Source organism: Dreissena polymorpha, chromosome 6 (genome assembly GCF_020536995.1).
Source record: "Dreissena polymorpha isolate Duluth1 chromosome 6, UMN_Dpol_1.0, whole genome shotgun sequence".
Taxonomy (NCBI): Eukaryota; Metazoa; Mollusca; class Bivalvia; order Myida; family Dreissenidae; genus Dreissena; species Dreissena polymorpha.
In genome coordinates this window covers 100,507,777-100,532,531 of record NC_068360.1, presented here as the reverse complement: position 1 = coordinate 100,532,531, position 24,755 = coordinate 100,507,777, and the positions used below count along the sequence as shown (strand labels likewise).

The window sequence follows — 24,755 nt, the reverse complement described above, 5'->3', positions numbered from 1 at the left end:
AGTCATATGACACAATTTTTCGCAATCCGTATAATGAATCAGCTGATTGATGGCGTCATAAAATAACTTACTTATTGCGTCATTTTCCTTTAATTTTGTTTGACGATTTATTATAAACGCGACTTATTTCACATGTACATGTACTGTATATCGACATATTTGAATTGTCAATTTATCACATTTTCCTTATTACGTGTAATGTGCATTGTTTATAATCCATGCATAATTATACTTTTGACATTTAAGAATGTACAAGCCATACAAATATCGCACAATTCATAAATAATCTGCAATATTTGCTTTCCGATTTAATGCACGTTAGGCATAGAGCTGTGTTGTATAAGATGGTAAAAATAGCACCACACTGGAATTCGGAACGTCCCATTTTGTACACGGGTATTATCCACTCATTTATCGGTTGTGTAATGGAATGTTTTCCATTCTTTGTGTATTTAAATATTAAATTATTTTCTTGTACAATAAGGGCATTTACCATAGACAAATAAAACATTGTGCAAGTTTAAACATAATTATGTTTGTATGCAGTAATCTGCAAATGCAACCGAGTTTACCAACGGCTATTATTTGATAAACTGCTCTGGTTCATTTTAACAGCAGTAATGAACGTAGAGTACATGACGTAGCGTGTGACGAAGAAAAACGTTTATTGTGTTCATAAACTCATTTAAAAAAAGTGATAGGATGGCCTAAGGGTCTTTATTTAAATATGCTAAAATAATTATTAAAGACCCTAGATGCAAAATCGTCAATTATTGAGTTAAATGGATTATTAGATGGATTTTAAAGGATAATTAAAGGTAAGATACTAGTTTGAGCGTGTTTAAGTTTTTGTTGGTACTTTTGTCGTTCCCTGTTGCCGGGGAAATGATTTTTACATGGGCTCCATTGATCGGATCACACACGGCATACCCATAACATTATGTAAAAAAACACGTTCTGCGCGTCCTTAAATTCGTCGTCCGAAGTCGGAAAACGTATTTCCATGTATATTAAGTCAATTAAAGTGTCAGTCGCTGCCATTGTCTGTTTACTCTTCGAAATTGTCAAGGTCGTCGATGGTGTACATGTATGTTGACATCGACAGCATTTTGTCAGGAGCAATCGCCGCCATATTGGATTTTGATCATTTTCTTTCGAAAATAAAATGAATTATAGTAAAGTTAAATCTTCTTTTCGCGGTCGTTATGTGTTACAATTCGCATGCTGCGTAAAATTGAATCGAGGCATATGGTGATATTTTTACTCGTTTTACAGTTTGTGTGTAAATTTTTTAAAGACTATTTTGCGTACCAGAACAAATACATATATATCACTACGCATGGTAAAATTCGTTAGATTTTAAGCGCTTTTAAGAATCAATTAACATTATTGTTAAGGTTATTAGATATATTTATGTTAAATGTCACGTTGAAAAAATCAAATGGGATAAATAGAATACTAAGACTAGCGTTGAATACAGAGAAGTGTATGTTGCTCGGCTCGAACACCGAAAGCGCTCGCCAAGGCTCGCGCTCCCGGCGTTCTAAGCCTCGCAACATAAACTTCTCTGTATTCAACGCTAACCTAGTATTCTCTATATTTCCACTGAAAACGGATCCGGTACGCAGTAATTGGGAATTAAGAGCAAGCGATGCATCGTTCATTTTACATACACTATGTATGGTTTCAATTCTATTAAACATGCACGTCCGCTTCAGGGCATGGCAACAAATTGAAATATAGCACGCAGCAGTAATACATGCTCATTCTCATGCAATGCGATTCAATGTAGTAGGAGTTTGCACTTACATATTCACGAGTCTTATAATTCAAAGTATCTATTCTTTGTGTAATCCCACCGCGTTCGATCAAAAGTCAAGAAAAAATCTGTTCGTCGATCTGTAAACTTGTAAGTCTTACGTAAATTAATAGCGCGTGTTTTCGATGATTCTGACAAGAACGCATAGCTTGTCAGCTGACCAGTGGAGATGCGATATCAATGCACAAATTGCATATAGCGATTGTATTTATTTATAATGGTACTTAGGTTTGTGTAAAATTGCATACTAAAGAAAGATTTATTTCAAATGTAACCTTTATGTAAAAATTTACCCCACATAAGTGTTTTGTTGCAATAATAATGTTAATTTAAATGTAACAAGACATGATAAAAAAAATAACAATTATGTTAAACTTTACATGACGTAATTGCTTGGTTACAGTCATAATTTTATTTTAAATGTTACGACATGATAATCGGTTACAACGATAATAATTATGTTAACCCTTACACGACAAAATGCTTTCTTTGACGTAGTCAATCACTCCGGCTTGCAGCGGATGTTGGTGACCACGTGGCGTCATTGCGGACACGGCAGCCAAGATGCGCAGCTCTACTACCGGTCTTGTACACCAGCCGACCGTCCATCGGGACGCCTCTGAATCCCCTGTTTCAAAACGATATTTAAAGGAATTTATTTTGATATCACCAAGAGAGAAACCTTCATTAATGTTCGAAAATGTTTTGTTAGATGCACATTCTATAAAAGACTGTTCAATAAGCACAATACACTTCAAAACATTCACAGAAATGCTTATAAAAAAATTCGGACGGTAAATATTAAACAGTTAAAGTTGAAACTCGAACAATGTCTTCAGTAATACATGGGGCAGACACATAAATTGTGGCCAAAATCTTCATTTTTTGGACATCATTGACCTGAAACCAGCATATCTGACTCATGCATTATGCTTTTTTTATTTCCTCAACATTTCAGATATGTTCATGAACATTCGTCAATGGTTATATGACATATAGAGCGGTAACGAATGTGTAATGGACAGAATGACAGACGGATGAATGGCCTGACGGACTGATGTATTTTCCGTCACGTTGCCAAATACACAGGCAAATCAAAAGGTGGCATCACCAGAGTTATGATTTGTTAAAGTGATATTATGGGTATCGAGCAGTTTCTAGGTGTCTATCGCAACCGTTGTTTACTTGTTGATGTTTTCACTTCATATACACTTATATTTGTTAATGCAGCATCAAAATACTAAAACAATATCCCGGAAAGTGAAAAATAATGCATTTGAATATCAACCGTACTTTCGTTTGACAACTGATCATGCATGTACAACGTGAACCTAAATAAAGTTTAAGTGCAGATTCGTTCATACGACACAATGACACAATTTTGTTTTACAAATCATTTTGGCTTAGAGGAGTGGGTGAGTCACGTAAGAATATCGAATATAACATATATTTTTATAAATAACTGGTAGCAAGATGAGTTGCAGATATTTGGTCAGTAACCACATTTTAACTAACTCTTTTGACCTGTTAATTCTTTTTAGCAAAATTCAACAGTGAAAAATGCCCATAATATCACTTTATTATGTTCTTAATATGAAGATGTTAAACTCAATTATGAATTCTAAAGTAGCCCTTTAAATTTCCAGTAACATTTTTTGCTTTTTGGAAAACATGTGAATAGTGCAGTTTTTTTTATTCTTTGAACAAACAGATTATACATGTATATAAATATATATGATTTTTCTGAAATTATAATTGTGATTCGTTGAAAGAGTTGCCGCAATCGGTTTTTACATATATACCACAGGAAAGCACGCAACAAAATACCACCCATACCGCGTATCAGTGTAACTGTAAATCCATTGTAGCCCAGCCGCTCTCCCAAAGGTGTCGAGGTGTCGCCTATAGCCTTCAATATGACGTCATATGATTTCGTATTACGCGGTATGACGTATTCGGGATCGGGTTTGCCGGAAAAGACGTGTAACGTGACTTCAATGGTCCAAGAAGCGGCTATTGTATATAAAAACTTTGTGCACATAAAACAAGTAGTAAGCTAACTGTATGCGAATTGTGCGTGTGTGCCTTATTGATAATTTAGACTTACTTAAGTTGTAAAATAGTTCGACTGGAACAGTCAGTTTTTCTGTTATGATTGTTTACAAACTTTACATCTATACATAAAGGTGTATACCGAATTTATACACAAAAAGTCTATACCGACATCATATACATATAGGTGAATACCTGCCACATATACATATAGGTTTATATACCGACATCCCTTGCATATTTGTGAATAACGTCCTAATATATATATATATATATATATATATATATATATATATATATATATATATATATATATATATATCACATGCTATATCCTGTTTCCAATGTAATACAACCATTACATATTTTTTTATATTACACATGTGTAATACAACATTTTTAAGCGTTTTCATTGTCTTAGTTTTCGTTTATTGACCAATTGCATTTTGTTATGTTGCTGAAATGACGTTGCAACGTCAAATGACGTCACGAAATGTAAGCAACATTCGGGATTTATCATTATGTTTGCGTAAATATTTATTTAATTTGCTCATTTAAAAGCATGTGATAAACAAGATCTGACACTCGTTGTCATATCATACCATATTTTATTAAACTCGTCCAGGAAAAGCGTTAGTAAGCTCGACAAAGGCTCGCTAACTAACAAAATTCCTGAACTCGTTTACTAAAATATGGTATGATATGACAACTCGTGCCAGATTATATATATATATATATATATATATATATATATATATATATATATAAGATCTGGCACGGGTGTCTGTGTGTGTATATATATATATGTTTTATTTATTTATTTATTTAATTTAAATAATCATAATTAATAATTTAATTTTATATTAACATTATTATACATTCTTTATGTCTGTCGTTCAAATGACAATTGAAGGCAAGAAGATGAGTTCATACCGCATGCAATTTTCGTACACGTTACGGACCCATTGTAGCACCAGCAAGTATTGCATTCGTCTTGGAACACCGCACCATGCGCGTACACTTGTCTCTTGTAATAGCAGCCTGTAAATAAGTGCACTTTTTTCAGATACTCTACTCATTTGATAATTTTGAATTCAACGATAGACAAAACAAAAATCAATATAAGACAACCAAAGATCAGAAATATACAAAGTGGTCGCATCCTTGAGAGGAATATTTCTCCATTGTTGGCATCGAAATTTAAAAACAATTGTGCAATAATCTGGGTTTGTCATACCACAAAAGCTTATATCGACCAGATAAAAAGGTGCCTGATATAATTCTTATATCAGGTAAGTTAAAAGATAATATATCAGTCTATGTTTGGAGGTACATCATATTACTCGGAAACTGCGCAAGCATTTAAATGTGTCATTTTAAACACGTAAATATTAGTATGATCTACAGGTTTTATTTCAAGAAGCATACATGTAGGACACATATCAGAACGCCGATTCTGCGTGGAACATCCGGCAATGATCGAACATGCCAGAGAGAGTTGCAGCAACAGATGCATCTACAAACATGCAATAAGAATGCTTTTGATTTATTATCATAATGATGACCATAATGGTGTAAAGGATGACAGTGGTAATCATGTTAAATTTGGAGCCGAGATGACAAGGAAGATGATAGCGATTGGAGAAATTTTAATGCATTTCGCTGCTACACAGCGTAGTTTAATATAGCAATAATTTCAAAAAGTTCAACGCATCGTTTTCTTTCAATATGGTGATTGCTTGAATTATATTTACGTATACTTATAGCTGAAAGTATGGTTATGAATGCAGCCGAACTTTTTTCAAAGTCATTTGAAAATGCAAATGCGACTTCGATATATCCACAGTTCGACGTATCCGAGCTTGAAACAACGTTCAATGTAATTATTTTCTATGATTGCCATAAATTAGGGTGAAACAAATGACAGTTATATACATTATTTAACGAAATATTTTATTTGCGTACACCAAAATATACACAAAATGTTAAGCACAAATTTAACATGTTACAAATGTGTTGTCTTAAGATGACGAGGTTATTATAATATGCTTATGTGCCCGTTTCCTGAAATCTACACGCTTTTTCTTTTCGTTCCTCGCTCTTGAACGAGTATTTTAAAAATGCGAAAAATGTTAGAAAGCTCCTTGAACGTTCTTACAAATTATAACCATAACGTCACGTGACAGCGAGAATGAAGCTCGCTGCTGATGTGGAATAATGGTACGTTAGTTTCCACATCGTTGTCACTATAATATGTTACATGATTTAATTATATTTTTTATTATATTATATTAACATATCGAGGTTTACACTAACGATGAGGTTTTCGCTTATTGTCAAAATAATAAATACGCAGGAAAAACGTAGGCATTATGCCTCAGTGAAATGATCAACGTGTATCATTTCACTCGAGTTAGAATGAAATTATCAGGTCGTCGTTTACTATTTTACTATATTCACAACTGATTCAATGCTTAGTACGAAATAAAAATATTGTATGGTTGTGGAATTCTGACTCGCGTTTTGGCAATTATATATTTTAGTTCAAATTTCTTCTGCCTATTTCTTCCGTATGTCACACACAGTAGTTGAACTAGTAGTTACAGAGCTAAACAAGCAAACCTTTGTAAAATGCATTTGAACAAACTTACCTTACTTTATGATCAATAGCATCGCTAAGCAAACTTATTATAATACAACGTGGACGATCGGTATTTATATAGAGTTTGAGTTGCATTAACGTGACGAAAGAGAAATGCTAATCTTAAAGGCTTTGGAATAGATGGAATTTGCGATAAACCTTTTACATTTGACTTAAATAGAAACAATATCGTGTCTTTAAGTAAGCTTCAGCGCTATATTTTTCCTTTCGTGTAGAATTATTGTCTGACCTCTCAACTCAGTAGTTTAATATTCGGATAATGTAAATACATATGTCTGCATGGGCTATTTCTGCCGATAAGCCTTTAAAAATCGAGATAGATTACGACAGGCATTTCCCATGACAAGTAATTATGTTGCAACTTCTGCCGATTGCATTCAGTCATTATACATGCGCTAACGAATAACACAGCCTATGTAATTCACGCAATTAATGTGCACTATTTAACGCATCAGGTATGTCAACAGCATCTTGCGGTGAGCTTCAACTTATTGTATTACGCATGCGCATTTAGAGAAAGTTAAAACTATCAGACCCCTATATATTATAAATAACATTTGCGCTTTTTTATTTACAAAAAATAGGTGTTTAATAATAAAACCATTTTAATTGATATTGTGTTTCGGCATTGATATATCAATACCTTAAGATATATATATTTATATTTTTTTATTTATTTATTTTTTTATTTAGGGCTAATGAACCTTGCTGCTGTCATATATACTTCACAATGTCAAATTAATGTGTACGAATAAACATTGATTAAGTCACTGTTGAAGTAATATCACATTCATCCTCGGCAGATCTTTTCATGTTCTAGGCCTCGCATTAAAAACTTTATCTTCTTTATCTTGTATTCAATGCTATCGTAAAATTATATTATCGTACCATAAACATATTGATTGCTTTCACTTATTTATTTATGTGTATAAATGATTGATGCATGTGTATCACTTCTCACTCCAAACATAAACAACCAGCGATAATGAGTTAAAGCATGCATAACATGCATTTACGTGAGTGAGTATTGATTGTATTATTTCATTACTTTGTAAGCAGATCTATTATTATTTAAACATGTACACTTTTTATGTCATTGACCTATACATTTTCATGTCTTTATAGTTATGATAACATACAGGTACTTTCTATTTAAACACTGAAGAATATAAGCTCCATTCGATTTTTATCAGTATTGTTTCTGTTTTGCATTGACGTGGCGAAATCGTTACTTACTGACAATTTATATTTTCCGACAAAGTGAAACCGATAAGAGGAAGAGTTTAAAACCGTAAACAATAAGATAAACAGTTGCAAGACCGATAACAATAATAGAAACAGTTGTAAGACCGTAAACAATGAGAGAAATAGTTGTAATACCACTGACAATAAGACGAATAGTTGTAAGACCGTAAACAATATGATAAATAGTTGTAAGACCGTGAACAATAAAACAAATAATGAAAAGCCGTAAACAATGAGAAAAATAGTTGTTAGACCGTAAACAATAAGATAGATAGTTCGAAAATATAAGATAAATAGTTGTAAGACCGTAAACAATATAAGAAAAAGTGGTAAGACCGTAAACACTCAGAGAAAAAGTTTTAAGTTCGTAATCAATAAGATGAATAGAAGTACAACAGTAAACAATAAGATGAGTAATTGTTAGACCGTAAACAATACGAAAAATAATTGTATGATTATTAATCGACTTTTAAAGCATTATGAAAACTTTTACAAATAAAAACACTTCACGTAAGCTTACTTTAATTCATATTGGTACCCAATTTGAATCAACCCTTAGTAAAGCATATAACCTATTTTCGTTCTATTAATCTCAGCCAACTTTTTAAAATACGTATATGCACATCAGAAATGACCTTTACATAACACCCGCAGACCCAAATGAATACATTCCATTCATTTCATCGGCTGATTTGAGCATAATCCCCCGGAACATTGGCAACATCACCGCGTCTTTGTAGTATAGGATGTAACACTTATCTGTGTAAGGAAATGTGGACTTCTCTCTGCATGTTCATTATGGCTCAGATACAATTACGAATCCATCCCCAAGACTTTCAGGGTCAGTGCTGGGTCAGTAAATCGTCAGGGGAACACATAATGTACTATTAATAGTCGCCTGTTTTGATAACACAGTATATCTTTCAATATATCAAATAGCACGATTGTTTGGGAAATAAATGAATGAAAACCTATCGGTAAATGCAATTTGTATTGAATTGTGAGACAAAACTACCAAAGTATAGTGTCCATAATAGAAAAGAAATCGTTTCCGAACTCGGGGTACAGATAAGCCTAATTAAGAGTATGGCCAATGGCCCATCGAGCGTAAATAACACAGTGGGACTTCAATTTTCCACGGGAATGTATCGTGGTTTGATGTTCTAGTTTCAAGACGCAGTGGGATTTTAAGATTCGCGTCATGCGAAAAGGGACCTATGCAATATGCTGCCAACGAAGCCCCAGTCAAGCATGTGCGTTCGCGCAGTCCTGTCAGTATATATATTCTGAGGAGATTCCATGTGTGTGTGTGTGTATTTCGATGTTAATGAGATCCCTCCGCGCCTGAGGCTGCATTATGTGCGGACCCGGAGTGTGTCCCAGCAATCTTCCTAATCAAATTTTTAGACTCACTTAAGTTGGGACGAATTTTGAATGATAGCTGCAATTTCCAGCTATTTATTGTTTACTGAAATATTTTTAATTTTGAGGCGATCTTGTGCTGTGTGGGGGGGGGGCGGGAAACCGGAGCACCCGGAGGGAACCACACCTGTCTGGTATGGTGACCACCAATTTAACTCACATGCGACGGGAAGGGGAATAGAACCCGGGTCGCCTAGGTGAGAAGCGAGCGTGCCAACCACCGCGATAGCGGGACAGCTGGAGATTCCACTAAATCGTGCCTGCTTTTATAGCGGAAAGCATAGCACCAGGCCAGACTACGCAGGTGCGCAGGCTTGGCTTGAGCTACGCTGGCCGCATATGCTATAAGACCAATGTTCGCATGACGCGGATGTAACCGTGTTATTTGAGTATGTGGAAAGAAAATTGCGTTTTGATCAAATATCAGATGTTTTTGCGAAGAAATAAATTCATAATAATCCACGTGAGGACACATAAAATAATGCTTTGATCACTGGAACTAAAAGTTGTACCCACGAACACTATTAGTTAATGTACGTGCACTTCATGACAAATATTTCATGCGGTGGATATGCGACTTTTAAGTGAAAAAGACAGACAACAATAACGAAATTCATAGTTAAGAAAATAATTTGTCTACCTTTGTTTCAAAGTCAGGATGTACCCGGAATAATTTTAACGATATTTCTTGTTTCTCAATGCTGTCAAATTGTGCTTTATCATCTCATGATCATGGTCTGCATATTTTGTCACAAGTATGTATATTTGTATTATATTGCTAACATGAGTTTACAAATAAGTAAATACATATTATTGAAACAAACAATTAAATTCCTCATACGATACACATGTTGTGATCTTATTTTATTCAATAAATAATTATATTTTTATCATATGTTAATACTTTATATGAAATAATTTAATAGGCGATTGTGCCACATGTTCAATAACTTAGAATGTTATTATGTGCTTCTTATATGCGTTTAAAGACTTTGTTGTGATGTTAATTAATTAAAATGATATCTTAGGTGTTTTAGCAATAATTTTTAATTCAACAAAAACTCAAACTAAAGGTTACAATAACACTGATAATGAACAAATGAAGACTTCGGTGACATCATTTGCAGTTTCGTATAGATAAATGATGTTAGTGGTTGAATATCTAACACTGGCAGCTTATTTCTCAAACTGACTTAGTACTCAAAGTAAGTGCATAAAGTATGTAATGCGCTAAGTGATCATTGTTTCCTGACTGCAGCACCAAGGCATTGTAATTCACTGCCTGCAGGGCTCAAAGGGTAACACAAGGCACTCAAAATCATAACGAAGAACTACAACGTGTATAAGCTTTTATAAAAACGGGTTGATATAGATAACTAGTATACTATTGCATATGTTTACTTCCTTTTTTCAAGCATGTTAAAGTTCATTTCTTTATTTATTTATTTATATATTTATTATTCACTTATTTATTTATTCATTTATTCACTTATTTATTTAATAATTTATTCACTTATATTATTTTGTTTGTTTATTTATTTATGTATTTATTTATTTATTTTTATTTATTTATTTATTATGCATGTATTTAATTATACAAGATAAGAACACTGCCTCTACTGTAGATCACAGAGATTATATGGTAACTGTAAACAATGCCACGAAATAAATAGACTTGCTTTTGCAATAGCTTAACCAGAAAAAACATTGCTTTCTATATTTTGTACGACGTGGATTTTGTTTTATTATGTTAACCGTTGCATGTTAAGATTTTTGGGTTGGTTCTATTTTTGTCATAGCGTTAGCAAACAGAAAACAACAAAAACTGGTAGAAGTGACTGTTTATCACAACGTATACGTATGTACATTGTCATGTGTGCATACATTTTCTTAAGTAATGAAACGTTACATACATTCATTATATTGCAGAAAAGGGTCACTTCTACAAAAATCGGAAAACGATGTGTTACTGCCAATTGTTTGGTTGTTGACAGGTATGTCCGCAGCCATTGGAACAGCATTTATGTACACCCGGGCAGTCACGATCGGAAAAGCACGCTTCCACGCATATCCCAATGCCAGGCTCAGGACATACGCCTGGTTCGTCTTAAACGAGTACATTCACAATTGAAGCGAGTAAAATCACAATAGAAACGAGTACATTCACAATTGAAACGAATGCACTCACACTTGAAACGAGCGCACTCATAATTTTAAAACGAGTGCACTCACAATTGAAACGAGTGCACTCAGAATTAAAACGAGTGCACTCACTATTGAAACCAGTATACTCTTAATTGAAATGTGTACACTCAAATTGAAACGCGTACACTCACAATTAAAACGAGCACACTCACAATTGAAACGAGTACACTCACAATTGAAACGAGCACACCCACAATTAAAACGAGTGCACTCCCATTTTAAACGCGTACAATCACAATTGAAACGCGTACACTTACGATTGGAACGAGCACACTCACAATTGAAACGAGTACACTCACAATTAAAACGAGTACACTCACAATTCAGACGAGTACACGCACAATTAAAGAGACACTTGTCTACGTATATCACAAGAAAACACTGTGCACTAATAAAATATAAGTTTATGCACACATTTGGAATAAAATTATAAGATCAAAACGAGCAAATTGTGAAAAAAAAATTTGCTCTGATCATTCTTGAATTACAATCTACCCCAGCAAACAAATAATCTCAATGTATAACAAAATAATTACCGCTTTTTTAATTTACAATTACATGCGAGTATGTCGATGTTTGTGCGCGCATTTATTAACAATGTCGTGTTTTTTGTATATTTTTTAATGTTTTCAATATTCAGATGAAATAATAAAATATTAAAAAAATGTATATCTATTTAGATATGTGAGTTTTTAAATTGCTTGAATAATGAAGTGTCCATTAATATTGGTTAGAAATTACAGATTTCAAATTAATGTATAATATATATTGTGTAGAATGTTCCCATGTTTTCTTGGAAATAATTTGTAAATCAAAATATGCTCGCAAAGATAATCCATAATCACCGCCGCTTTGTTAAATCGTTTAATATCATTTATTCAGTTCTTTATATGAGCAATATCATAATGCAGTTCAATTTATGAACAAAATAATGTATGCACTGCAACTTAATAACAATATAAGACTTTTTCTGGAAATTGTGGGAAAACAGGCAATTTTGGGATTTTGAATTGTTTTGAGCCAAATGCCCGCTGTTTTGTGGAAAACAATGTTAATATAACTCTTTATATACAATCCCAGAAATCGATTACTCCCGTATTATCGACCTTGAATACTCGCATTCGCCGCAATTATGGTACTGAAAAAAAATACAGGGACCAATATGTTTGTATAGGTACCTGAACAATTAAAGAAAGTGAAGCGATTGTATTTAATATATTTGAAGATTTAAATAGTTTCTCTTTTCGATTTGATCATAACATAATAGTGTTTTTTTATAAATATTTATATCAGATATATGGTGATATATAGAAACAAGGTTCATCTACATTTTAGAGTAATAAAACTCAGCATGAGTTTGGCCTTTATTGACACTTTACATGATATTTGTATGTAACGCTTGGCATCATAATAACGGCATCTGCACATCTGCAGAATGTTGCGTCACAGATAAGCCAATTAACACTTTAAATCCACCCTTTGGACAACATCTCTCACTGAAGGAATGCTTTCGTGACTCGAGCGCATTGTTTTTTTTTCAAGACAATTATCTTGCTTAAAATGACAATCAGTAATTAACGAAGAAATTTTTTTTTTTAAACACCACATATTTTGTTCGAGCTTTAAGCGTTTATTTTAAATATAAGATTCAAATTGAAAATTTAATAAAGAAATTAATACGTTTATGGAATGTATCGAACCTTATTGGAACTATTTAAGTATACTTATGGCTCCATATGTGTCATGTTTGACATTGTTATCGAAAATTAATATTTTATTAATAGCATAAAATAAAACAAGAAGTCAGTCAAGTAAATATTGAGAATCACACAAACAGTTTTGAAGGCTAAAGACTTCGATTTAACGAACAAAAATATTGTTAAAATTGTAAAATTAAAATACATTTTAAGGCAAAAGCAGATATGCACTCGTCAATAAAAAAAATTCTGCGATGTTCTGACATCTTACACATTTTCGCTAAAATATAACCTGAGATACATATGTTAGAAATCTAGCGTTATTATTTTTAGTTAACATTTATTTGTTAACGATGTGAAACATATATTTATTAATGTGTCCAATCTGTGTTTATTGTGAGATCTTTGAACGCTGTTTTCTACCAGATACTTCAGTACCGTAATGGCAGCGGTAATACCCAATATGACAGCGGTTAATTTATCGATTCTGGGAGTGTCTATAATAACACAAATAGAGAATTATGGGTTAGTGTTGATTATAGATCAGGTTTATCATGTGAGGCTTAGAAAACAAAAAGCACGAGCCTTGGCGAGTGCTTTTTCGTTCTCGTGCCGAGCATGATAAATCTGATCTATAATCAACACTAACCTATTATTCTGTTTATCCCACTGTTTTATTCAGTAAACCTTTTAATTTTAACAAAATTAGTTTTCACGAGTGTTTGTCGTACTTTGATAATGACTGTAGTGTAACCAAGGTCAGTGTATAACTCGCGTTCCAAAAATAACCGCTGAAATTGTCATTTTTTTTAATCAGAATATCGTTCTGTGACAAAGAGTCGTGCGTTACTTATAGCAATTCAATTCATATTGAATTGCAAGTCTAAAAATTTTATTACATTAATATAACATTTAGTTGTTATATACAAGGAACAACACTTGTATACAACGTAGCCTAACACCACACACAATTCACTTTCGATGTTCAAACTATCAAATAGAACACGAGGTGCAAAATATTTGCTTCTTTGTTGTAATATGTTGTTGTTTCGTAACGAAATAACAATAACAACTTGGATTTAATCTAATTATTCACATTTACATTTTGAAAGTGGAAAATGGCACCAAAGAATTGTGAGGCAAAGTTGTTCGAACGAGAGAAAGACATTTGCTGTTGAAGTGACTGGGTGGGGCGAACATCAAGATCAACTTGTTCAACGGTAGACAGTGGTTGTGTAGGCTGCATTTCGACCATAGTTTTAGTGCATGAAGGTGAACAAGAGGAAGCTGTTTGGCTGTTACATTTACTGGACTGAGCAAGAATGTTGGAACACTTTTGCTGCTGTTCAACAGATATTGTTGAATAGTTGGTTATGGACTGGACATTTTTGTGCCCTGTTATGGCCATGATTTTAGTGGGTGGAATGTTTGCATTTCGAAGTTTTTGGACCAGGAATTTGCGAACTGAGTGGTTTGTTATTCTCGTGTGCTCGGTAAAGCCGGCGTCTTTTGCCATGTCCTTCAGCATCTGACCCAGCTTGTTGACACCCAATTGTTGACGCAAGAACCACTGGGATGCAGTGTCAATTGTGCGTGTTGCCAGGTAGAAAGGGTGCTGATCTGAAGAAAAATCAGATGGACGCATATTCGAGTACAGCTTGTAAATTAACACGGGATTTCTTGGTCCAGAAGTGCCGAACATCTTGGGAGACACTTTTCTTATGTCAGCGATGTTCTCTCCTGTGCGCGTTTTCGTTTGCCGCTCGTTCAACTCGAGATACTCGACACCATTCGAGTCTACACGGAGGCGGACGTCTCCCCACCTAACAAAATACAAGAATCTTAATTTCATGTCACATATAAACAATAATACAATACAGCATTTAAGTTGAAGCGGATGTACTTTGTGAATGGGGTAAAAAATAATGAGAAAAAATGATACATGTTTTGTGTGTTTGTGTGTTAAAAATGTTTCTTACCGCAAATTGTATTGCTCCGTTGTTCCTCGCAAGCCAAAATAAAGGCAGTTGTTCAACCAGATTGTATTTAACAAGGCCTTCGGAGACTCGGTGCCAAGGATCCCCTTCTCTCAGAGCAGATTGATGTCGGTATCACTCAGCGGATGGGCCTCCCTAGGACGGTTTCCCACACCCTAAATTGGTGATTTATATTTATTATACTGTTTTATTTAACTTTTCGCCTATATTTTTTAATTCAAATTTATTTTTTTAGTATTCTATCTTTCGTAGGCTTACATTATTACTTTTAATGTGACTTTTTGACTTTTTGACTTTTAATTATTTATTAATTGCAACTTTATGTCGACAGGGTATTAGTTTCGTACAGACTACACTTAGAATTTTTTCCCAATTTGTCATAAATGATACGTTTTCTGTTGAATATGATGTTTTGCCAAATTTCTTTTAGTTATAACCGTTCATCTCAATTTTACCGTTTCTTTAGACTTTTTTATTTGCATTGTAGGTGCCCCTTGTGAGTGCAAATTGGGCTCCTGTCCCTGTCATAACTGAACATCCATAGCGATGTCGTTTCAGGTACCTGTCAACACTAGCAATGATGCCACGGAGGGAGCTTGGTTCAAAATCTGTGCCATTTGACTTTTAAGGGACAACAGGAAAGTGGCCAATTACTCATCAAGAAGAGTTGGTTCTATGTGGTGGATTTCTTTTGATTCAGCTTTTGACATTAGAAACCTTTTAAATTTGTTTATGTCAGACAAGGTCTTCGCTACAGTCTTTTTATTTTCATTTTGGACAATGAAATCACCAACATCAGTGAGGTTAACATCTAAGAACTCTTTATTCTCATGCAGATCTAAAGTTGGGTGAAAGACATTGCTACTGGATGGTGCGTTACTGCTGGGGCTGGTTTCATTCTCAATGGTCAATTCAATTTCATTTGTGAACAAAATAAATGGATCAAACCCATATTGTTCCTGGAACTGGCTTAGTGTTTATTCGTGTTCAATTACTTGTTGTCATGTTTATTATTTCATTCATCCCAAGTTAATGAGAAATTGACTTTGTCAAATTCGTCAGACATTTTGAGGGGTTTACAATTTCGCAGACGATTGTTTACTATAGTCAAAGGGGAGCAACTCAAACTGACTCCGTCAAAGGGGAGCAACAACAACAGAACCTATTTGCAACATAGTCTAAAATTTACCTAATACTAGAAGTTAAGTGACAGTAAATGACAACAAACACGTTTTTTCTACTTGTATTTGTTTTAATGCAATTAAGATTGACAAACAGTTGAGATTGTTTTTATTATTGATGCACTTGGCAAATACAGGTGACGAGGTGCGTGGGAAAAAGTAGTCCCGGTTCGGCAGTTGATGACGTCATTTCGTGCCATTGATTATAGCCTTGCCGTTGATTATAGATGAAATTTAATAAACGGGGCTTTAATCAACCAATTTCGCTGTAAAAGTGGGATAAATTATAAAAACACTATTCAACAAATATAAGATATATATTTTAATAGATGTGATTTGAATAAAATTAATATATAGTTAACACAATATACTTCTTAAAAAAGCTTATTATGATTGTTTACCATTCCGCCCATTTAACGAACCCGTAAATCCGACTGGAAAAAGCCTGAATATAAATGATGCAGTGCATGCTATGAACAATATACTTTAGGCAGTGCAACATTTAAAACTTCTTCATCTCTTGCATAAAAATGTCAAGTGAAGGCCTAAAGATGATAAATTACCTATGCAGCCTTTTTCCGTACATGCTAAGGACCCGTTGTCACACCAGCAAGTATTGCAATCGTCTTAGAACTCCGAACCGTTCTCGTACCATTCTCCCTTGTAATAGCAGCCTGAAAATAAGTGATCATTTCTTTCAGGTACTCTACTTGTTTGATGATTTCGAATACATCGAAAGACAAAACACAAAGTAATATTAGACTACCACAGATCAGAAATACACAAAGTAGTCGCAATTTTGAGAGGAATATTGATCCGTTACTGGCATTGAACTGCTAAACTTTTTATAATCTATTGGATTTTAGTGAAGTTTTGGTGCAATTATCTAGGTTGGTCAAACCACAAAGCTGATATCGACCTGATAAAAAGGTGGATGATATAATTCTACTTTCAGGTAATTTAAATGATTAAATATCAATCTATGTTAGGAGGTACATTATAATACTCGAATTCAACGCAAGCATTAAAACGTGTCTTTTTAAACTCTGCAATACTAATCTTATCCACCGGTTTAATTAAATCGAGAAACATACATCTTTGCCGGAAACATTTGGGAGGGCGCCGAATCTGCGTGGAACATCCAGCAATGATGGCACATGCTAGAGAAAGTTGCAGCAACAGATGCGTCTATAAACAAAAATAAACTTGCATTTGATTAATGATCATAATGATGACCATAATGGTGAAAAGCATGATGATGGTCATCATGATTATAATGAAGTTCGGACGATTCTGTTTCTGATTCTGATTCCGACGATGTTAATGTTGATGATGACGATGATGATGATGATGATGATGATGATGATGATGATGATGATGATGATGATGATGATGATGATGATGATGATGATGATGATGATGATGATGATGATGATGATGATGATGATGGTGATGATGATGATGATGATGATGATGATGATGATGATGATGATGATGACGATGATGATGATGATGATGATGATAATGATGGTGATGATAATGATGATGATGATAATGATGATGATGATGATGAGGAGGAGGAGGAGGAGGAGGAGGAGGAGGGTGATGATTTTGATGATGATGATGATGATGATGATGAGGATGATGATGATGATGTTGATGATGATGATGATGATGAGGAGGAGGAGGAGGAGGAGGAGGAGGAGGAAGAGAAGGAAGAAGGAGGAGGACATCATTTCATTAGTGATCATATCAAACATTTTCCAATTAGTGAAGCTACATACGACCACAAATGAAAATCTTAACGATCTTACTCTGAAATCAACGCTCTTTTCGTTTTTATTTGATGCTCTTGAATGAAGATAGTGAACATGCGCAAATATTCTTCGGCGTCATAACATTCGTGTAGGGTATAAACATGATATCACGTGGATCTGTAAACGAAGCTCGTAATGGTGCCTTGCTTTCCACATCGCTATCGCTTTAATACGTTATTATATTGATTTAAAAAAAAAACATTCCGATTTAATTATATTAACATGGCGAGTTTTACACTTAAATTAAAGCTAATCGCATTTTGCTATCAATATAAATAAACTGGAAAATTAATTGGCATTAAGCCAGAGTGAAATGATCAAAGTATATCATTTCACTCGAGCTAGAGTGAAATTATCAGGTCATTGTTCAGTATTATTTACAACTTATTCACTGAATAGTACGAAAATAAAATATTTTATGATTGTGGATTTTTGATTCGCGTTTTGGAATTTATATATTTGATTTTAATTTTCGCTGCCATATTTACATCATATGCCTATGCAAACATTTACACAGTGGACTCGTTCTATACTTGTCTCATGCATACCACACTAATAATTAATAATGTATGTCACACAAAGACGTTTAACTTGAAGTTACAGAACTTAACAAGTTAAAATATTTGTAAAATGCATTTGAACGAAATAACCTTACTATATGATCAATTGAAACCCAAAGCTGAAAAAAAGTATTATACGACGTGGACTAGCGGTATTTATATAGATTTTGAGTTTCATTTACATGACTACAGAGAAATGCTAATCTTAAAGGCTTAGGAATAGATCTTGCAATAATTTGCGATAAAGCTTTTTACATGGGAATTAAATAGAAACTATATGTTGCATATAATTAAGCTTCAACTTTTGCGTGCAAAATTATTGTCAGCTGAGTAATCACAAAGTTGAATACTCTGATAATTAAAATAAATGCGTCTGTATGAGCTAATTCTGCAGAAAAGCCTGTAACAAACGAGAGGGATTACGACAGGCATTTCCCATGACAATAAATATTAATTGTCCCTCTACTTTAGCTTATTTAAGAATAATCCTTATGTAACTGGTGCTGTTGACACTGCAACATGTGCTATTTCTGCTTCTTTAAATTCTGATGTTTATAACACTTATGTTGCTGTTGGTTATACGACATCAACTGCAATAGCTTCTTCGACTTCTTATTCAGCTCACAGGTACATGTAATTAGCGTGTATCTGATATCAATTAGTAAGAATATCCTTTTGAATGAAAACTAATCAAATTATTATAAAAATTTACTTCTCAAAAATCAAAAAGATTCTGATCGGTGACGAGTAGGTCACACGAGTTGTGTATCGTACTATGTCTTAAAATTTGACCCAGGATTTGTAAAAATATTACAAGATATGTACGAAATCGCTAAACAATTGATGAAGTTATGGCTATTCAAAGCGATGCACTCTGTTTTCGGGTATTTTTGACTTGAATACCTTGTTATATATATGTTATATATATATATATATATATATATATATATATATATATATATATATATATATATATATATATATATATATATTATTTTATTATTTATTTATATGTTTAAAGAGAATGAGCCTTACAATCATATATTTAGGAATAATGACCCTTTAGGGCGATCATTACTGTTGACATACACAGTTCACGATGTCAAATTTATACTTTTTATGGATAAACATTGATTACTAAGTAACTGTTGAAATAATTTTTGAGGCAGATATTTTCATGTTCTAAGCCTCGCATGAAAAACGTTATCTAATTTATCTTGTATTTAATACTATCGTAGCATTATATTATCCCATCATAAACATATTGATTGCTTTAACTAATGATTTTGTGTGTATCCATGAGTACCACATTTGTATCACTTCTCACTCAAAATATGAACAACCAGCAATAATGAGTTAAGGCATGCATAAATTGCATTCTCGTCAGTGGGTATTAATTGTATAATAACTACATTACTGTGTAAGAAGATCTTATATTTTAGCATGTACACTATTTATGTCAGGGACCTATGCACGTGTTTTATTAGTCAAACATCATTACGGTACTTTATATTAAAACATTGGAGAATATAAGCTCCCGACACTTGATTTTATCGGTATTGTCACTGGCAGTGTTGGGATTTTTTGCATTGACGTCGCGAAAGAGTCACTCACTGACAAGTCATATTTTTACGACAAAGTTACATAGATAAGAAGAGGAGTTGTAAAACATTAAACTATTAGAGAAACAGTTGTAAAACCGTAAACAATCAGAGCAATATTTTTAAGACCTTAAACAATAAAACAAATAGTTGAAAGACCGTAAACAAAAATACAAATAGTTGTAAGACATTAAACAATAAGAACAAGGGCTGTTTGTAAAACACGCATGCCCCGAATGGGCTGTTGTAGTGGCGGCTATTGTTATACGTTAGCCGTCTTTGGGTGAGTGACCTAGTGACCTGAAAATCAATAGGGGTCATCTGCAAGTCATGATCAATGTACCTATGAAGTTTCATTATCACAGGCCTAAGCATTCTAGAGTTATCATCCGGAAACCATTTTAATGTTTCGAGTCAAGGCCTACCTAAAACGAATAATTGTATCATTTGTCGGCATACAATTAATCTGTTTACAAATACACAAAAAGTTGAGGTTAATATCCACAAAACAGTCCAATAATTCCCATCACAATACTTTTGTTTGCATTTTTAGATATTGTAGAGATTGAATAAACAACATCTGCGAATAAATATTGTATCATAATGCCATATGCAACAACTTGATAATTTATGCGTGTTGAAAAAAAGTTAGCCATTATTTTAATTTCAAAGTTACAATTGATACCGGCATTATACATTGCACAATGAAAAACAAAATATATTTAAAACGGTTGTATGTTTTTAATAAAAGTATCATGCACCTTATTGGCAACTACATGGTTTGCTTCCGAGTGATTTATATAGAGCTATCGGTGGTTTGATATACTCCCAAAATATGAACGTAAGTTAAGCGCAGGTTGAATAATGATGGGCTTGAATGACGTTATTATTTTAAAGCTATGACCTAATTTAATACGCACAAATCGCTTATTGAAAGCCCTTTAATGCCAATAAACAGTATAAAGACCTGGTATTAGTTTCGAGTTTTGTATACATGTATGTTAATGGAAAATAAATACTTGTATTCCTGGCAGCGCTACAAGTCAACATTTCTTTCTCGGATAACTCGTCCTTTACAGCCGAAAATCGACGGAAACAAACAAGTCCTCTTTATTTATTTTTCACTTTTAATCGTGAATTATTGATCAAATTGAACGACATAATTAATAATTATTTAAATTATTATTGCAATAGTAGCAAATTTATGTTTATACCTTGCTACGTTAAGCATCTTTTTAATAAAGCCACATAAACACTCAAAATCAATGAATAGTTTGTAAAATATTTCGTTAAATAAACTTAACCCATACAAAACCAGTGTTCGTAATAACAAAAGCAATAGCAATAGCCAAAATTTCAACGCTGTATGTGGTATGGTCACAAAGATTTAACGAGATTTAAAAAAACTTGACTATTTGAAGTAGTATTTTCCCTTCATTTAAAGAAGTTGCGTCATTTTAATAGTTTTTTACTTGTTGCTGTCGTAAGCTTCAGTTAAAAACCTGTTATTGCGACAATATACATAGTAAAAAACATGCACTCATTCTATGATGGTTAAATGGGAGATTCGCGCAACACTTGTTAACACCAACAAGTTTATAAAATTAAAACATAATTCAGAAAAAATAACGTTATTAAATATACGGCGATGTCTGCCCTGTGCTTATACAGCATGCCCACGTGGTCTCCCCAGTGACGTTATGGTGGTTAATGTATGGATGATACAGGCTGACATCGTGGTTTGTGGTGAATGCTTTATCCTGGTACACTAACACTTCAAAGCATGCCAATACGTGCATTGACGCGTTCGAACAGATATGGTATGGTATGGTAAACACAATAACTCACACTTTTACAGCTGTGACTTCTGAAGCATTTTAGTTTTATCCACTCTCAAAACAAATTTTACCGTACTCTAACCCGCAACATTATTGACAAACTAATCTTCGTTTGTACATGTATGCTGCTCGCTCTATATTAAACTGTTCTCCCAACATGTATGTGTCGTAACTAAACAAATTGTGTAAACATTACACTTAAGACCGTAAACAAACTCTGCTAAATTCATCAAAAAATAAATAATCATACACAATTATTAACATTTTGCAATACGGGAGCACATCATCAGGTTGTTCATTGCTACCGAACTTATTGCTAGAAATTGGCCAACCATATCCGCTTTTTTAATAGCTAAACTTTTAAATCAGACCGTGGTCCAAATCTCATAAGATCCCCGCGGTGCAAGGCACCTTATGTTACTACTCCTTCTTATTGGCCAATCATCACACAAGCCACTCGACTGATAAAACTCTGGGAACAATTGACTAGTGTAATATTCCGTATGTATTCCTGGCAGCGCTAAACGTCAAAATTTCTACTCGGATAACTCCTCTATTACAACCGATTATCGACAGAAACTTACAGATTCTCTTTATTTATTTTTCACTTTTAATCGTGAATCATTAATCAAATTTTCTGCTTTGACAAATGCATGTTAGTATCTATTATATATTTTGGTAACCAATATTAATTATTTCAATGATTATCACAACAGTAGCAAATTTCTGTTCACACCTTGCTACGTTTAGCATCTTTTTAATAAAGCCCCATAAACACTCAAGATCAACGAATAGTTTGTAAAATATTTTGTTAAATAAACTTAACCCCTACAAAAACAGTGTTCGTTATAACAATAACAAAAGCAAAAGCCAAAATTTCAACGCTATGTATGGTATGGTCATTAAGATTTAACGAGATTCAAAATGCTGTGACAATATCTTCTATGTGAATATCACGCGACGCTATCCGAAAATTTACGAGCGAATGCGAGATTGGCTTCAGGACGCGTCGGAAGCAAAACGTAGGCGGATATCGTCGCGGGAAATTCACATGCAATATATTGTTACAAACAAAATAAAAACGAGCATTTTGTATCTTGTTAAATGTAGCAAGACCATATCTAGCGTTGAAATTTGTGCGTTTGCTATAAAGGACACTAATTTTTAATGGGTTAACTTTAATTTAAGAAGTATTTTACAAAATATTCGTGGATTTTGAGAGTTGAAGGGACTTTAACTATAAACCAATATCATGCTTACTATTAAGTTTTGCATATTTTAAGCGTCTTTTTAGTTGGCTCAATGATGTTTACATGTGTTTTTTCGTGTACTCCAATTTTCTCGAAAAGCCAGTACCATACCAGTTTTTTAGTAATGATTTGATTAATTTCTAAATAGCTATAAACCCAGGATTACACTTATGATAATCGAAAAATGAATAATTGTATTAATGGCTGCTCTACACGTCAAAATGTATTCATCAGGTCACTCGCTAATTACAATCGATGCAATCTACAGAAAACAGCAAATCCTTTAATTATTTTTTCCACTTTGAATCGTAGGGAATTGATAAATTATTTTCATCTTTAAAGGGCATGACAGTTACGTATTATATTATTTTGTTTACGACATATTAATTTTGTTCAGGCATCACGACAGTAGCAAATATATGTTTAAACCTTGCAAGTATAACATCTTTGATTAATTATATTAGTGTTTAAAATGCAAACTTGCAAATTTGAAGCGTTTTGTTTTGTTGGCTCAAAGGCGTCCATTTGTGGTTTTGCATTAAGTCAGATTTTCTCCAAAAGTCAGTACCACACCAGTATTTTAATCATTAATTTATGTATTTATTTATAAACAGCTTTACACTCCGGAAACAATTCAAGTTAGCCAAAGCCTTGTATAGGTAAAACGTAAATTACTCCATGGTTAAGTGACACACCCTTATGCCGACTCTAAGGAACAGAGGGCCGTCATACACTTTGAGAAACATTTATACACAATTCATGCCAATGTGTTCACTACTAATAGGTTTATAATCACTGAAAAGGCACAGGCTAATCAGGTACGAAACATTCCACCTAACCTAGAATTTCATTTAAAAGAAACTTCCGTTACCTAACAAAACACGGAAAGTTTCGTACCTGATCAGCCTGTGCGCACTACACAGGCTAATATGATACAACACTTTACTCACATGCAGTGCGCCCAGTTTTTCCAGAAAGTCTGTCATAGTATCAACCTTTATAAGTTTTAATATCACGATACCACAGAGTATGTTACTTAATGTCAATATACGTGAGACAGATTAAACCCGTGCTTGTTTTAATTCATTTATCTTCATTTAAATTTAAGAGGTCATAATACGCATTTTGAGTAGCAAGGGCTATGTGTTGATCAACGTTATCCTGATCATCATCAACAACAACAGCACCAGAAACAACAACGGAATCAGTATCGCCATCATAATCAAAACCAACAACAACATCATCAAATGATCATCGCAATTGTTCTCGACGACGTCATCAATACCAACACCATCAGCATGATTACTTTGTACACTAGTAAATAATGCGTTTTACCAAAAATCTATCAATTGATTTTACAGACAATCATACTGCCGTCACTGCATTCACTGTAGGTCACGTCGAAGATG

At 33.6% G+C, this 24,755-nt stretch overlaps 1 protein-coding gene across 1 annotated transcript; it reads right to left on the bottom strand.

The window, feature by feature from the left end:
- Nucleotides 1–2,183: 2,183 nt before the first annotated feature.
- Nucleotides 2,184–5,383, bottom strand: LOC127836099 (uncharacterized). Its single transcript, XM_052362555.1, has 4 exons — nt 5,300–5,383; nt 4,805–4,912; nt 3,656–3,832; nt 2,184–2,447 (listed from the first exon to the last, which is right to left on the bottom strand). The coding sequence occupies exons 1-4, from the start codon at nt 5,310–5,312 to the stop codon at nt 2,281–2,283; spliced, it is 465 nt and encodes a 154-aa protein (XP_052218515.1). The 5' UTR covers nt 5,313–5,383; the 3' UTR covers nt 2,184–2,280.
- Between the last annotated feature and the right edge of the window lie 19,372 nt (nt 5,384–24,755).

What these genes read in the sequence shown, in the direction of transcription:
- LOC127836099 (XM_052362555.1), bottom strand. An exon ending in GTGTACGAAAATTGCATGCG is followed by an intron (nt 3,833 to 4,804) that starts GTATGAACTCAT and finishes TATATACAATAG; the next exon opens with CCGCTTCTTGGACCATTGAA. An exon ending in TACAGTTACACTGATACGCG is followed by an intron (nt 2,448 to 3,655) that starts GTATGGGTGGTA and finishes GTTTTGAAACAG; the next exon opens with GGGATTCAGAGGCGTCCCGA.